The sequence below is a fragment of the Pempheris klunzingeri genome, chromosome 19 (genome assembly GCF_042242105.1).
Source record: "Pempheris klunzingeri isolate RE-2024b chromosome 19, fPemKlu1.hap1, whole genome shotgun sequence".
Taxonomy (NCBI): Eukaryota; Metazoa; Chordata; class Actinopteri; order Acropomatiformes; family Pempheridae; genus Pempheris; species Pempheris klunzingeri.
Window position 1 is genome coordinate 9,238,440 of NC_092030.1, and position 16,347 is coordinate 9,254,786.

Genomic DNA, 16,347 nt, shown 5'->3' on the forward strand with positions numbered 1-16,347 from the left:
CGTGCAGGACGACAATGCCACATGGGCCAGTCTGACGCAAGACGTACGGCGAAGGCACGTCAGTGACGTGTTGAATAGCGCGCGGCCGCTGGCGGTGAGTTTAAAGAGTCCCAGTCTGCAGTTCGAATAGTTCGTGAGTGGATGTGTAGATCCACATAGCACACTTTCAGGCCTGAACCGGGAGATATACAGCAGGCAGGTATAGTTACTCGTGTTCTTATACGCTATTAATAGAAAACAACTATACAAGCGACATCCGTAGGTGAATTTCTAACATACGAAAAAGAGCGAATAGTACCTCGTTAGTTATTTCTGTTCTTTTCCAGTTCAAGAAGAAACGCAGCACTTCTCTCTCTGACTGAACTGCCAGTCTGTTCTACATCTAGTGTGTTTTAAGAGGCTCCATTCTGAGTAATTTCAGTGTCAAACAGAAGCTAACAATAATCGATACCGCGCATTAATATCCGCCAGGCCTCCGTCCAGGTCTGTCCACTCCTCACTCTAATAAACCGTCAACTAGCAGGTGAACGCGGTAATACAAAGCCAAAAGACTACACGCCATGAAAGAGAAATGACTTCGTTTGTCCTCAGGATTTGCGCGGTCACACCGCTGTTAGCTGAGTCAATATGGCGGGCAGTCCGCTGGAGGAAGCTAACGACTCCCCTGTGAAATGTTGTTGTAAAAGGAACCTCCCCGACATCTTGAATACTTTAAGTGTTTGATTAGTTTCTTCTTCCACCCAGCATGCCACTGCAGGACCTCCCGTGCTTGAATCTTCAGGGCTCCACGTTGTCTCAGACCAAAAGGATCAACAAACGCAGGTCGAGAGGCTGTGTCGGTGAGGCCCTGGACACTGAGTGCACGCCAACAGAGCTCATCCACCAGTGGTCACCGAGCCTCAAGCATCAACGACTCACCAGCAAGGGGAAGGAGAATGACTGCAACCAGTTTGTCCTGGCCAGGAGATCCAGGAGGAAAAAGGAATCTACAGCGGGTAGGCAACAGCTTTCTGACTTCTTTCAAACATCTGCAAGTTGTGCGTGTCCATGTAATGTTTGAAGTAATGTTATCATGTCTGTCTTTCTTCTTTCTCTATCATCATTTCCCGCAGCAGACATTTCATGGGACGACCTACCCGATGAGCTGCTTCTCAGGATCCTTTCCTGCCTTCCCCTGCAGGACCTCCTGAGGATGTCCTTGGTGTGCAAGCGCTGGCATTGCTTAGCGTAAGTCTCTAATGACTACGTTGAATCCGTGTTTTTAAGAGGGTGACACAAGAGTGAGCAGTTCTTCCTTCTCCGCTTAGTTCTGATTTAGCTGTTAAATTCACACCCAGTGTCACTTTCATTCTTGATGCTCTTATGCATGGTTACGTATGAAGTATGCAGTGTATAAGGGGAAAGAAAGAAAACATTCAATTGATGTAGACCAAAAGCACAAGTTTGCTTTACAATCTGAACAGCATTTGGCACCATCTGTCCATAGACCTTCAGTGTGCATTTTACCTTCTTATCCCTTTCTTGTAGGTAATGTTAGTTTAAAAATATACAAAAAGATTCTATGAGTATTTGAATTGACTTTGACTGTAGCCTGGATATTATAATAATTAATTGTACCGTCGCAAGCTTGTGTCCCTGGGGCGAGTTTTGGCTCTGAAAATCTAAAGAATGAATTACTCATCCACAGTAAAAAGTACCACAAGATGACCCCACGCAGCAAATACAGTGGCACATAAACCCACAGTCAGATATAGCAGCTGTGAATTTATCCTGATTCGGACAGCCCAGTGTAATAATTATGCTTTGAATTTAGTAAAACCCACAAGGCTCAGGATTTGTGATCTGATAGTGCGCACACACGTCTTTACATGCCCTAAGTACCTGGCTTACTTTAGGCTTTCTGTGGTAATTCATCAGTATGTAAGGAAAGATTATTACATGTGGCAATGCGTGATCACATTAAAGATAATTTGAAATGCAACTGAATTTGAGTGCACCCCACCATGTCCGTGCGTCTGTCCCAGGTTTGATGAGTCGCTGTGGCACAGTGTGGATCTGGAGCAGTTGACCCACATGGGTCCAGCTCTGCAGCAGGTGCTGAAGACCGGAGTCCGCAGGCTGCGTTGCCCTCGGTCCTTTGTGGAAGAGCTACACTTCACTATCACAGGGTGAGTCCAGCAGATGCTGATGCGGCGTCCAGATTTTATTCTGGTTTGTACAACTCGGGCTGGATAAAAGGATTGTTTGTGCCGCGTTCAATTTCTGGTTTACAGAAAGAAATTTATATTTTGCTTATTGTCAACAACACTAAAGTGTTGTGTGTAAGAGGAAATAACTGATCACAGAGAAAGGCAAGAATGTTCCACTCAAAGTAGTTATTTTAAAGAAATTTTACTCAAGCAAATGAACTTGTGTAAATGTCTTTTTTTTTAAAGGAGATGATAGGTAGAATTGGTAGAACTATTCAATTAAGAAACACATTTAAGCTACAGGAGGGTGCGCTAAGGCGTAAATGTATATAGTGGAACATCACGCCGTTTTCTGTTGTGGACCGAAACGTCACCCTTATCTTTTCGGTTCTTTTTTGCATTTTTGTGCTGATCATGAACTGTAAGTCCCGACCCTGGTGACACACTCTGGACGTGAGTGTGTACTTTTAGAACATGTATGTTTTCCAGAGGGTCGGCTCAGTGCGGTGTGAGCTCTCTGGAGCTCTGCTGTAGCTGCTTATCACTTTATCATGTGACTAGGGCAGTAAGTTCTCTCGTCAGTTTTAAATTCATACAATAATTTGATGCATAGTCTGCAACTTTTCAGGCTCACAAATATTTCTCGCTTTAATCCCTGTGTGGCATTTGATTATAACCACATAATAAATTTACAATGTAAACATATGGCAGTAATGTGGTCAGTACATTGCTGTCGTTACAGAAAAACAAGTAAACCAGGAATTCATTCCAGCTTACTCCTGACACTCGAAGAGAAACCTGTTTTAAACCTGCAGAGTTTAATGCCAAGCTTCTTTTACCAGTGGCTTTCTGCTATTGTTCATCTGTTGCTCGAAGGTGTCCAGTGGTGTACTGGCCACCTAGAATATGCTACTGAGACAAATCCTAGTGAGCCATAAAAAAAGTATTTACCAGCCGACCGGCCATGTCCGTCTCTTTACCAGACCCCTCTGTGTACCCCTCCACCAACTTACTGTGCATGTTCCATTTGCAAAACCCATTGGTTTGCTCCTTTTTGTACAGAATCCAAAGATCATGAAGATACAGAATCCTGTTGCTCCATAACAGGACTTGCATGGTGCAAAGGGCCCAGTCATCACTGCCTGCAGCCTTTTTATACAGAAACACGCACACAAGCACCATATACAATGAGTATATGGCCATATTTGCGAGTTGCACTGGTTGTAAAATCTAGTAGCACTGTCTCAAAAAATGGTCCCAAAATGCAACTGAGCTTGATGGACTACATAAATTGTTTGAAATCAACATTTGTATTGTGGTAATACTGGGAAAGGGAAAAAACCAACAGATTTCACTTACTTTCTTTAAAGTAATTTTTTAGAAAAGTACCAAAGCTTGACGGTATTGTCCCTTTTTTCTATTGTCCTGTTGTTCAGCCAACTGCAGATAGTTCAGCTGGATCTGTCCAGCTCCATCATCCCCACCTCTGCTCTAGAGAGCATCATCTGTCACTGCAGACTGCTGGAGTATCTGAGCCTGGAGGGTCTGCAGCTCTCAGACATGATCATCAAGTAAGTTTTCAACTCTCCAACTTGCACATTCCAATATCGTCACCATGAGCAAACATTTCACTGTGTATTTCATCAGCATCCATAGTGATGGCAGTCAGACATCAGCAGCTTTCCTATAGATCTGAGCTACTGAAAATCAATTCAAAAACCTGATTAATGAATATTTTAAATGTTTTAATATAGCAAATCCTCACACTGGAGAAGCTGGAACCAGCTTGACTTTTTCCTCGTCTTCAGCTTGAATTATTTTAGTAATTAATCAGTTAAGAAAATATAGGACCTATTTATGTTTGCTTAGCGAAAATACTGGAAAGAGAGAAACTGCTAGCCTTGCACTGGCAGAAAAGGAAACAGCATGCTCTCCATCTCTAAAGCTGTTATCTCTTTGTTGTACTACGTTTATCAGGTATTGAAATCGTAGGGAAAATAAAAACAAATGTAAATGTCGTCATTATTGTTGAGTTAGTAAGTTTACTGTTTTTTGTGGGGGGGGGTGTACCTGTGGTGTTGTCTCAGAAGGATGATATTGGATTTGTGTTATCCTCTTTCTCCCTCTCAGCTCTCTGTCCAAGAACCCAAACCTGCTGCAGCTCAACCTGAGCGGCTGCTCTGGCTTCTCTGCCCCTGCTTTGGCTGACATGCTCCAATCCTGCTCCAGGTCATCTACTCTGTTTACTTTGTCAGCACCCCACAATCCAAATAACAGCTGGCTTTATTCATCCTCCACTTCCACATTTTACTAATGCTGTGTGTTTTGCTTGTGCAGGATAGAGCAGCTTAACATCTCATGGTGTGACTTCAAGAATAATCATGTGAAGAGTGTTGTGGATAATGTGAGCTCTAGTGTTACTCACCTCAACCTCAGCGGTTACAGAGAGAGCCTCACACTAGATGGTAAGTGAGCAACATTGGTGCCCAAAGAGTTCATTACCATGCCAGTGTTAATCCCCAGTAGGCCCACTCTTATGTTCGTCTGCTGCTCTTTGTGACATTAAGTATCTAAAGCATTCATACGTTTTTAATTTATGCCATTGATTGCTTCCAATCTTTTAAAATAGAATATCCCAGGCAGTCTACTTTCTATTAATGCTACCACCCTTTCCATATGCTAGATTGTGTCCCCCGACATAGTCTTTGACCTGTTTGTGTACCTCTGCACCACAAAAGCATTGTCTTAATCTTGGTCAACTAGGTTAGTCATGTTGTTTTCAGGGCACTTCTAAACTTGTGTCACGTAAAAATACAGAATTCAGCTCTGACGGCTCATCATTCATTGCAACACCGGTAACTGAGGCTGTATGACAAATAACAACAATAATAATAAACACTTGTAAACCTGTTGATCAGTCATAGCCATATTAGAGACCAAACTATCAGCTGATTTTTACCCATTTGTAGATGTATTGGTAGTGGTGTCTATGTCAACCCAAAAATTACACAGAACTACAGGACAGAAATGCCGACCAAGGTCTTTATGGCGCTTTTCCATTACACAGCTTTAGCACTACTCTCCTCGCTTTTGGTCGTTTTCCATTACAATGGAGTACGACCTCAACATGGGTGGGGTCGTCATAGCAAGACGGCCCGAAACTCCAGTGACATCATTTGTATGCGACACAAACGCAACTAAGGACATGGAGTGTGTTTGCTTGTAGCCGTTTACCTCGTTCACAGAAATAATAAAAACGCCCGGTCGCTGTTTCCAGGGTTTTAAAAACAGCGGGTTTGATTCTTGTGAACGAGTCGCTCTCATGACTCATCCAGTGATGTCACTCCCTGGCCAATCAGTGGCCTGCAGTCTGTTGACGTCACATTTTCAGCGCGACTCAGCTCACATGCCGGCCAAGTAGGTACTAAAACAGTACCTGGTACCAGGTACTATCACCTAGTGGAAAACCCTAAAGACAGAGTAGAGCCGAGTGGGTGCTAGTGGAAAAGCTCCATAGGTGTGTTGCTATCCAACAGAGTGAACTTTCAATAGTATAAGTGTCTTGCAACGTGTGTGTCAAGGTAACAAATCATACAAGGAAAAAAAGAAAAATTCAAGGGACATATATCAAGATTGTCTTTTTTTTTTTTTAAAATACTATCTGGAGACGTAACTTTGTTAATGTTTAACAGTTTCAAACCTCAGATAGGTTGGACTATATTGCTTTTATGCAAAAATGATTCAATTAGGTCAGATGCTCACGGAAGAACGGGGGCCAGATGTATGAATGATTTGTATGCACAAAATTTGAATGGAAATGATTCTTGTCAGCTGTGCATGCGCATTGCTCCGTGTTAAGTCTCGATCGTTGTGCATATTTGCTCGTCCGCTGATGAGTCAAATTGAGATCATTTGGAGGTGTGTGATGCATTATAAACGTTCTCTGTTCACTCTCTGACATAAAGATGTGAGCTGACAGGACTGTGTCTTTACAGATGTGAAGGTGCTGGTGTCGAGATGCCCACATATTCAAACTTTAGATTTAAGGTAAGCTTGTATTCTTCGTTTTGTTGATTCGAAAAGTCAAAATAACAAGTTGAGATTTGTCGACTTAAGTGCCCTGTAATATGATCAGCAGCAGTGCCCAGTGTGCCCCAAAACCATGTCAATTCAACCAATCAAGAGACTAATCATGTCAGCCTTCGTCTAGCTATCTAACCACAATTATCTGAGTACAATCATGAATCAGAGCCCAGAATTCATTAGTGTCATAGTAATGACTGGGCGCTCCTCTGCATCCCCAGCAGGTAGGGCCCCCCTTCGGCTTAGCTTTGGTGTCCAATAAACCGTGTCATTCTGAAGTGTATCAATTATAAAATATTGACTCCTGCTCTGAAAATAAGCCTTCGTAGAGTTACACTTCTGCAGAGTTAGAGAGTTTTAGAGGTTTTATGTTCTACCGTCACCAACATGCAGTGCTAGATCTGAGCCTGTGTAATGAGTTTTTTAGCATTTGTCTGAGCACATTTGGTGGTTATGTTGAAGTCAGCACACTATAGATCTGCACACAATGCCAATATGGCATTCTATGCAAACTTAATTCTACTTGTAAATGTTTAAAAAAATGTTATGCCCCCTTTTTTTTTTTTTTTTTTTTTTTTTTTTGTTTGGGTTTTCCTGTATACAAATACCGCTGTTAGCTTTGCTTCTAGCAGCAGCAAGATTCTGTTTTCTTAAAAACAGCTTGGATAAATCCACTGTATGCCATCTGCGTAGCATCAGAGTTAGAAAGATATGTGGCCCTTTTGCAGATGTTTCACAAGGCGAGCCTCTAAGGGCAATATTGGACTTGGACACAACACACAAACATGACATCAAGTAACTTTACAAAGGAACACTGTCAGATGACTGACTGTTCTGCTGCTCCCGAATAGCCAAAAAAGAGCTGCAAGTTTCTTGCAGTACTCACACCGGGTCCTCTGTGTTACAGTGACAGCACTCTGCTGATGGCCGACAGCTTTTCTGTCCTCAAACAGCTCAAGTGTCTGCTGCATCTGTCCCTGAGTCGCTGCTATCACATTCACCTGGCTGCTCTAACGTAAGTCCCCCTACTGCTGTCCCTGCGTCTGTTACCTTTTGAGTGAAGGAGTCCCAAACTGAACTCCTATTATATTTCCAGTGACATGGGTAAGATGTTCCCCGTGCTGAGCCAGCTGGACGTGTTCGGCCTTGTACACGACAGCCACCTGCCCTCTCTGAAGAAGGAGATCCCCCACGTCTGCATCAACTCCAGGCCGTTCTCCAGCATTGCCCGGCCCACGCCTGCCAGCAGGCTCGTTGGCCCCTTCAACAGTCGCACCATGTGGAACACAAAGTGTCAGCTGAGGTTCAAACTATAACCATGACGTCTCCCTGATGTTTTTAAGGTGTTACCGAGTGTTTTATCCTGCAGTATTCCAACAAATTCTACAGTGATGGAGCCACGTTTCAGTGTTTGTTGCTGCTACAGAGGCTGGTTTCAATGTCGGCTGGCATTATTGGTACTAAAGGTTACATACTGCACCAAACCTTTTTAAGTACTGGCCAGCTTGCAGAGAAATCTAATGCGTCATTTAGGCAAGACAGTTTTGGATGTTGAATTCCGTTCTTGTTGGAATGTATTAACAAACTTTTTAGTGGATTTGTGAGTCTGTTTTAGGTTCTAATAATGTTAATTTAAAATACTTTGTCAGGGAAACATTGTTCAAAAGGCTCAGTTTAAATGTTCACCTGTTAGATGAAGAATGTCTAAATATTTGGGGATTCTCAAACATTTCTGATAATACTGATAGCAGAAATGTCAGCTGTAATAATGAGTAGTTGATTTTAATGGAAATGTTACATTTGGATTTTGAATCTCCAAACCAGCTGTGGATGTTCGTGTTGAACCACATGGTTCCTTTTATATGAAGGCTCATACATTGTCTCACTGTGTAATACTGTGAGAAGTGGACCAGGCTATCATCAATGTCCTTTTAAGCTCATTATGTCCGTGTAGATGTGCTCTGTATCACCATGTTAATCAGACGTCCCAGAGACTGAACTGTTGATGGAACCAGTTTTAACTTGTGAATTGTTTTCCCTTAATGAGTAAAGCCTTGAACCCACTGTTCTTGGTGTCCAAGCTTGTTTTCACAGGTTGAGCTTGAGTCCTACTGAATCAGTATGGAGGTTGATTGTTGGCCACTGGAAGTGATGGTTTGACCAAGAAAAATATTTTGGCTTTTGAGGAATTTGAGCCCCAGCTCATGGACTTCATCAGAAAATGATTGTCTTGAATTTCATAGGGCTTTGATTTTTTTTTTTGTGATGAATACAAAATATACACAGTGGATAAAGTCTATGCACCCCTGGTAACATGCCAGGTTTTTGTGTTGTAAAAAAAATGAGACCTAGATGAATCATTTCACCACCCACCTTTTGGGTAGGAGTCTATCAGCATGGCACATCTTGACTTGGCAATATTTGTCCACTCTTTGTGGCAGCTTTCTAGCAGAAGCCTGAAGGTTTTGTGCCAGCATTGACTGGTATTTGGAATTGTTCATGATTCCCTCCACCTTGACTAAGGCCCCAGTTCCAGCTGAAGAAAAACAGCCCCAAAGCCTGATGCTGCCTCCACCATGCTTCACTGTGGGTATGGTGTTCTTTTGGTGATGTGCAGTGTTGATTTTGAGCCAAACATACCTTTTGGAATTATGGCCAAAAAGTTCAACCTTGGTTTCATTAGACCATAACACATTACTCCACATGCTGCATGTGAGAAAAAGCCTACTAGAACAGCTGAACTTCATTTGGGGTTAATCAGAGGCACTTTAAATGATGGCAGGTGTGTACTGACTCCTATTCAACATGATTCTGAACACAGCCACATCCCCAGTTATAAGAGGGTGTGCACACTTATGCAACCACATTATTAGTTTATTTTTTACTACCCCTAAAAGGTTTTTGTTTTTCAATTGAGTTGTGTAGGTTATAGGTCACATTAATGGTGGAAAAAGTTATTTAAAATGAATCCATGTGTGGAGTGCGGTTGAGTAAATTCTTTTCACCTCTGCATCAGAGTAACCACACATTAAATCTAAGAATAAAAACAGCAGACATTTGGACTTGTGGTAGCAGAAAAAGCACAGGTGTTACTAACAATATTCAGAATGGCTCTGGACCAGTCAAGTGTGAACGTGACCCTGCCTGCTCAGAACCAGGACACTGAAGCAGCTAAATGGAATTCAACCGTCATTGTTTACACCTGAGCTTCTCCAACTGTGGCATGCCAAAATGTCCTCTGTGGAAAAGGTTTCTGAAGTAATTGTTGAAAATTATAATTAACTGTAGCAACCTTTAGTGGGCAATTTTCTACCCAGAGCATCATGCATTATTATTGGAACTAATGGCACTATTACACATCTGAGACAAGACATCCAAGATTCGTCTCCACCAACAGAAAAATTCAATAGCAACATGCGTTTACAGAATCAGTGTGTCAACATTGGAAATAATTTCCAAAGAAATTGTTCCAATCAAAAGTGTTAGTGATACATGTACAGCTACAGTAGGTAACAGGCAATAATGAGTTTAAATAAGCACAAACCAATTCTTTTTCATACCACTTTATCTAATTGGAAAACAACACGCATCCTAACATACTGACACATTCTTTTCATACAGAACCCTGACTTTGGCACACAGCATATTATAGTTTCCTGATCATTTTGTCAACCAGTCTTCAAAAAGAACACTTCACTTCCTGGTTCAGAATACAGGGCAGGCAGGTGTTACAAGGTGCACCAACAATGTTCTACTTATCAAGTGGAATCACAAGTGAATACAACAGACCTACTAGATTAAAGATTGAAAATCACTGTGTCTACATCATCATGCTGGTCAAACAGTTTCCTCTTGTACTGTATTGTATTGTTCAAGCATTTAGTGTCAAATGGCTTTCACTTTATAATCAAACTCAAAACTCATTCTTACGGAAATATTGGGCATGTCCGTCTGGGCATGGGCCTTCAGTAGCACTTCCAAAACTAATTTTACAGTCTTGTGACAGGTTACAAGACGGCCTTTGACCTAAAACAAGGAGCAAAACGCCCCATTCAGCGTGGAGTTTTGTTCTAGTGCACTTAACTCTTTCCTCTCCGACTACATTTTTAGCATCTAAGTAGCCCAACCAGCTAGAAAAAATACAATATGTTCCAAAAATATCTTTAGTCAAAAAACAAGCAGTAACAAACAACCACTGTGCTGTCACTTCACCAAATACATACTTTCACTAACTTTCAGCTCAAATGAGACTTTCCAAAGAATAGGTCTGGTAATATTCTGTTATTTAACAAATCCAATCCTATGTGCAGACCCAAACAACGATGAATCTGTGTGTATCCTAAGGTCCATTTCTCTCGAACACAGAGCTCATGAACACACACACTGTTATTCTGACTCCCACAGACATCCTGCTGCCCCAAATACTGGACTAAAGTCTAATCTGAAATGGATGCATATTTTAACAATGAATGGGCTGTCTCATAACATGAGCCCTCCCTATACCTGTCATCAGTCAATAGTAGCATGCTTGAAATGCTTGACACAGCATTTACTAAATGGATTTTAACCATTGTATCCCAGTGGATTATAACCTGTTAAAATGGTGGGATGGACATTAAAAAGAAAAAAGGGAAATTATTCATTTGTAAAAATGCACACATTTGATACAACTTTAGTAACAATGATACATTTGTCCTCCCATGTATGAAAATATTCAACACTGGTGAAGATTAAAAGCTAAAAACAGGTAGTTCCCTTTGAACACCTGACTGGAGAAAAACCAGCCAGGTGTCATGTGCTCTGGACTCATCTCAATTTTCAAGAAGGACCGTCCGGAGCTGGTCCTCCCCACTCATGCTGATTGTAGCGATGGCGCCGTCGTTGAACTCGAATGAAGTCCCACCATCAACCACCATGCAGGCATCCCAACACCGTGAGCGGACACACACCCTGAAGCAGCAGAGGCAACATTTAAAATGTAAATCTTTCCAGCTTCTTTACTGTGAACACTTATTTAGCGTTTGCTCTGAGATTGAGGAGTGTCCACCGACTTGCTGGCGTAGCCTCTTTGCTGACTGCTGGAGAAGACTCTGTTGACGATGGGTTCCCTGATGCTGTAGAACAGACGTCTGTCGTCCGGACTGAACACCAGTGACTCGTTGTATTCATCAGTAACTGAATACACACAGATATCACTGTTACATTAAACAAAGTGCCAGTAAAATCAATAAATTCAGGGGGACTATCAACTCACCCTTTTCAATGAAGTCACGACTAAGAGGAATATCTAGACCTGTTTGGGCCTTTCCTTGAAAGAAAAAAAGAAAGAATGAAGTCAGGTGATGTATTTGAAAAACAAATCAAATACAATAAACCAGGTTTCTTTTCAGAGATACATGAAAACACGAGAACATATACCGATTTTTAGAACTTCCTCCACTGCTTGTTCAACCAGTTTGTTGATGTTATATGACCTTTGGACCAAACAAGAAAAACGTCAAGGAGCAGACACATGGATTAATACAGGATGCATAACACGTCAGACACGGGATGTCATATTACTGTGTACTATGGTCAATCAGCAATATGATATTTTATTATTTATTCAAGGTCATTTTCTACCACTGTAGGGAAAACAGTAGTCTGGTGTGCCCAGAGGCTAAATATAGTAGAATAAACAACACTTCCAAAGGAAACTCAAATTTTCAGGTGCAGGCATAAATTGGTTCGATACACAATCCATGAGCATTAGGCACTTCATTTTTCACTGCTTAATGCCATGCGTATAGTTAAATCTACCAGGCTTTGGATCCTGTTCCTGTGCAAATGCTGAGTCCAGAACTCTTCTGCTTTTCCCACGGGCCATCATCCACAGATATCTCGTAGTAAGAGGCCCTATGGAGCAAGAGGTTAACATGGGGTTTGAAGGATTAAACTTCACCCTGTGGCAAAATAAGCACAGCGGTGTGAAGGTGCTGGGGATTAATGAGGCATGCGTCAGTACCTGGAGGACAGAGATTCTCCGATGAAGATTTCATTCAGGCCTCTGACAGGGAGGAGACTCGGCTTTGAGAAGCCATTATGTAGTGTCCCCGTGTCTGAGAATGTAACTGAATTAGTAGAAGTGGGAACAAAACCATCTTACAGATACATAGTGATCAAGTTTTAATTTCGAGACCCCCCTCCCTCATACTATATCTATCCCTAATCTTCATATTTCATCTTGTGCAAAATAAACAGTGGGTGGCGGAGTCGCAGTCGTACTCTGTTTGCCGTCCATGGTGGTGATGCGGTGAGCTTGGCTGTGCTGCTCCAGGCTCAGCTGCAGTTCGTGCAGGTCCACAGGGGTGGGATTGATGCCTGTGCCCTCTAGGTGCAGGCGGATTCTCTGACGCCACAGCCACCTGAGCACAGCACAGGAGACGTACTGTTTTAACAGGCTGTTGGAGTACTAACCATGAGGAGCAAACTCACCTTGATGTGGAAAATCTGAGCAAAGCCCCTTTAGTCATAAGATGCATCTCTGCTTGGTTGACATATTGACAACATGAACATTATTCTGTTCTTTTTGTGGCCATCAAGGATGTATTTAATGTACAGACAAACTGTGAAATTGAAAAACAATATAATACAATTACAAAACATTGGAATATACTTTTTAAACCACTTTTGTTCTGAGATGCCCACTGAGACACTGTAGGAAGTATTGGACTATGCAAATGACATGACTTAATTCCTCAATTAATTAATTATCAATTGTATTGTGCAGAGTCAAGTTGAACACTTCAAATTGTCCTCACCTGGAGGCTCTGAAAGGGGTACAAAATATCAATGGGATCTTAAACTAAGTGAAAACAGAGGCATTTGGTATTTGACTGCTTTAGCTGTGTCTTCAGTTGAACAGACGTTTCCACCCAGCTACATGCAGAGCTGACTGATCCGTCCAAACACTGAGACGCGGTGGTTGAATTAACCTACCGTTGAAACAGATGTACTATGAAGTAACCCTAAAGCTGCATGAATTAGTTTTTAGAATGCCACAACCAGCAGGCAGACGCTCAGCTTGGACATATTACAGCCAAATAAAGTGGTTATGCCTAGCATATGGGTAAAGACTTGTCACAGCTGCCTTCTGCTGCTGGAAACAAGGTTCGTGAACGTGCCAAGAATGAACACAACAATAAGTGTTCCATAAAACAGAAACAACTTGCTAAAAGAGTCTAAAAGCTCTATGAAGAGGAGAGGTGTTTTTCTGTGACTGCTTCTTATAGATTAAGGTGACTCACATGCTTAATTTACTACAATAGTTGAAAGGATATAGGCTCTCTTTGTTTTACTGGACTTGTTGTGAATGATACATGTTGGAGTTGTCTTCACGTATAATGAAATATATTTATTTTTGGAAACATTGGCGATTTAAATGTATCCCAGTAAGTCTCTGTTTCAGTAAATTTGGTTGAAACGGGCGCACAGATTTAAACTTGTTTTTAAGCAACAGTCCCAGGTTGTTTACCAAGTTACAGATGGCAGCAAGAAGTGTTAGGAGGTGGGTAGATACACACCTGAACTCACCACGACAGAGTTTCCCCAGTGCCTCTGGGAAGGCATTAGTGTACCGCACAGGTAGGCACAGGTGACCTTCTGACCTGTAGTTTAAAGGAGACATATAATGAGCTCTGTTGAATATAGGAGGACTAAATAGTAACAATGTGGAGGAATGACATGACATGATGTGATCTTACTTTCAATTGCTTATGGACTAACTTCCAAAGGAGTTTTTCTTTTCAAAAAGATAAAGGGTATCAGGTCTTAGTTGTTCTTTACAAATTTAACTATCCAAGCTGTTACTGAAACATGCTGTTCAGTGTTTTACCTCTCAGGGTCAGTGTTTACTCCAACAACTGGTTTGTCCTTGCTTAAAACCTTACTGGCAACAAGTAGCATTGTCCCATCACCTAACAAAACAAAGTGCAGTTAGAGAACTTGTATTGTGTATTTGCATCTGTTGTCTGAAGCCTTTGTTCATGTGACTTTTTGCCCCCTGAGTTGAATAAGTTAAAGTCCTGCCCATTCTGTGCATCATGCCTGGACACAAAAGTTGATGTTCAAGGAAGATTTCCATTCAGTGCTCATGTATTCCCACAAATAGAAGCGATAACAACATTTACTAAATGTGTCTGTACTGGGGTGAATGGTATGTACTACCTATGGTGAGTCAATATCACAGTCTTGGAGGCTGAAGAACAAAACAAAAAACTAAAATTCCTACCTCCAGCAGAGATAATGGCATCTGCCCATCGCACTACCTCTTCATCATATTCTCCCCGTTTTACAACTCGTACCTCGATGCCTTCTCTCCTGCAAACACATAATGATGAAACTCTCCTTTTGGGTTGGTGTCCCAACAGCAAAAAACAAACACTTCCTATCTACTTGTGAGGAATGTGGCTGTGATGATCTTCCTGTGACAGGCCACAGCTTACCGCAGGCTCCTCACAATATGTTCCACATTGTTAGTGTGGATGTTGTGTCTTTCCAACAGGCCGCTGTAGCTGGAGCCCTTCATGGCAAGCTGCAAGGCAGACAGCACAATTCAGGTAAAACGTGTTTGCAGAGAAGTGGCTGGAAGAGGGGGGGGGGGGGGGGGCATTCCTTACCAGCTGTTTTAAGTCCTCCTCAGAAAGCCCTGCATATCGATATCGCTGCTGTTCAAACTCATATCTAGTAGTCTTTGTAACCACGGCGACCTTTTCCGGTTTGAATCCGCACTTCGGCTGCGAGGAGATGCTGCACACTGAAGAGTGGAGGGAACGAACCGAGGCTCCATACAGCAGGCTGGCAGCTCGAGACCCGAAGCACACCAAGTTCACCACTGAGCGGCGAGTCATTCTTGCAAGTGAGCACACAACCATGAAGTCAATTACATGCCCGAGTAAAGGTGCTGAATGGGGGCCCCGCTTGGTGCTCCTGTTATATGGGGGCCATACTGGGTCACATCTAGCCAGGTGTTCTGTCTAGTGAGCGTCAGAGAGTCAGACACACACACCCAGCTGTCGAGGAAGGTCACTACGTCCACCAAGCGCTTCCCCAGCTGTTAGCTCAGCCGTTAACATTAGCGGGTGACTTTCCAAGTACTTTTCCGACAGCGCCAACAGTTAGCTCGCTATTTAATTGCCTGCTAAAGATAGGAACCCCACATAAGTATCCTACGAGCGGTACTTGCTGAGGTTAAAAGCAGGAGTTACTTTACCAGTTGAGCGTAAAGGCTAAAAGTAGCTTGCAGCTTCCTGACAAGTCGTAAGCGAGCGGTCCAGAGAATCACATTTTTACAGCAGAATGACTCTTTCCGCAAATCACACGCAGGCAGTGTCACTCTCCGAGGGTCCAGACAGGTGTTAGAGACGAGGCTCCGCACAGGAGCAGGTTAGGGACACATGACAACAGAAGAACATGCTAGCGACACTGTGCGTACCGTGCAACTTGGCACGTTCCATACTTGTACGTACGCTACGTAGGCTTAAACCTGATTGGCTACGTGTCTGTCCGGAGCAGAGACGTCACGTTTTGGCTGCTTCTTTGCCGTTCGTGAAACTGGTGCGTTCAGAGCCACATTGAAGCCCGGAGAAATGATGATCGTACTGTTCATCCCAGTTTTGGATGGTAAATAAACCCACACATGTCTTGAACCGTGCCTGATACCTAAATGTATTTAAATGTCTTTTAATGTTTAAGATGTTTAAGCCCGACAGCAAACAAATTAGTTTGACCAAAAGAAAAGAAAACAAAAAAACCAATGCCTGTGGTTTTCACAGGACTGTAATAAACTTGTCCAATCATTTCATTTGGTTGGAATAACCTACCTGTCTACCTACATACACACCCATTGTGCATGACCTTAGTCTTCCACAAGGCTAAAGCAAACCAGCTAGTTACACATGAATGGTAGAGAAAGTGCAGCCGAAATTTAGATTACAGCTCAGCAACAGACTGACATGAGGTACCAGCATGAAGCTCACACCAGCTGAGCTGATACCCAAACTGTTACTGATCAAAACAGACAGTCAGTTAATGAGCT

At 42.4% G+C, this 16,347-nt stretch overlaps 2 protein-coding genes across 3 annotated transcripts; one reads left to right on the forward strand and one right to left on the reverse strand.

The window, feature by feature from the left end:
* The first annotated feature begins 143 nt into the window (after positions 1-143).
* On the forward strand, positions 144-8,336 carry skp2 (S-phase kinase-associated protein 2, E3 ubiquitin protein ligase). 2 transcript variants are annotated; one of them, XM_070850797.1, is made up of 10 exons: positions 144-199; positions 745-995; positions 1,113-1,227; positions 2,025-2,168; positions 3,626-3,760; positions 4,320-4,418; positions 4,527-4,654; positions 6,185-6,236; positions 7,180-7,287; positions 7,369-8,336. In XM_070850797.1, exons 2-10 carry the CDS (start codon positions 746-748, stop codon positions 7,586-7,588), a joined length of 1,251 nt encoding a protein of 416 aa, XP_070706898.1. In that variant the 5' UTR covers positions 144-199; position 745; the 3' UTR covers positions 7,589-8,336. The 2 variants fall into 2 exon arrangements, with proteins under 2 accessions (XP_070706898.1, XP_070706899.1); XM_070850798.1 differs by having other exon boundaries at positions 1,116-1,227.
* Positions 8,337-9,819: 1,483 nt separating this feature from the next.
* On the reverse strand, positions 9,820-15,746 carry nadk2 (NAD kinase 2, mitochondrial). Its single transcript, XM_070850831.1, has 12 exons — positions 14,930-15,746; positions 14,756-14,844; positions 14,542-14,630; positions 14,146-14,227; positions 13,835-13,918; positions 12,537-12,676; positions 12,277-12,370; positions 12,072-12,167; positions 11,691-11,746; positions 11,527-11,580; positions 11,324-11,447; positions 9,820-11,222 (listed from the first exon to the last, which is right to left on the reverse strand). The coding sequence occupies exons 1-12, from the start codon at positions 15,182-15,184 to the stop codon at positions 11,084-11,086; spliced, it is 1,302 nt and encodes a 433-aa protein (XP_070706932.1). The 5' UTR covers positions 15,185-15,746; the 3' UTR covers positions 9,820-11,083.
* Positions 15,747-16,347: the final 601 nt, after the last annotated feature.

Bases quoted from the DNA above. Each gene is read 5' to 3' on its own strand.
- nadk2 (XM_070850831.1), bottom strand. From the start codon at position 15,184: ATGGTTGTGTGCTCACTTGCAAGAATGACTCGCCGCTCAGTGGTGAAC. The intron at 13,919-14,145 runs GTAAAACACTGA...TTTAAACTACAG, and splicing joins GTAAACACTGACCCTGAGAG to GTCAGAAGGTCACCTGTGCC. The intron at 11,581-11,690 runs GTATATGTTCTC...TTTTCTTTCAAG, and splicing joins GGAGGAAGTTCTAAAAATCG to GAAAGGCCCAAACAGGTCTA.
- skp2 (XM_070850797.1), top strand. From the start codon at position 746: ATGCCACTGCAGGACCTCCCGTGCTTGAATCTTCAGGGCTCCACGTTG. The intron at 4,655-6,184 runs GTAAGTGAGCAA...GTGTCTTTACAG, and splicing joins AGAGAGCCTCACACTAGATG to ATGTGAAGGTGCTGGTGTCG. The intron at 7,288-7,368 runs GTAAGTCCCCCT...TTATATTTCCAG, and splicing joins ATTCACCTGGCTGCTCTAAC to TGACATGGGTAAGATGTTCC.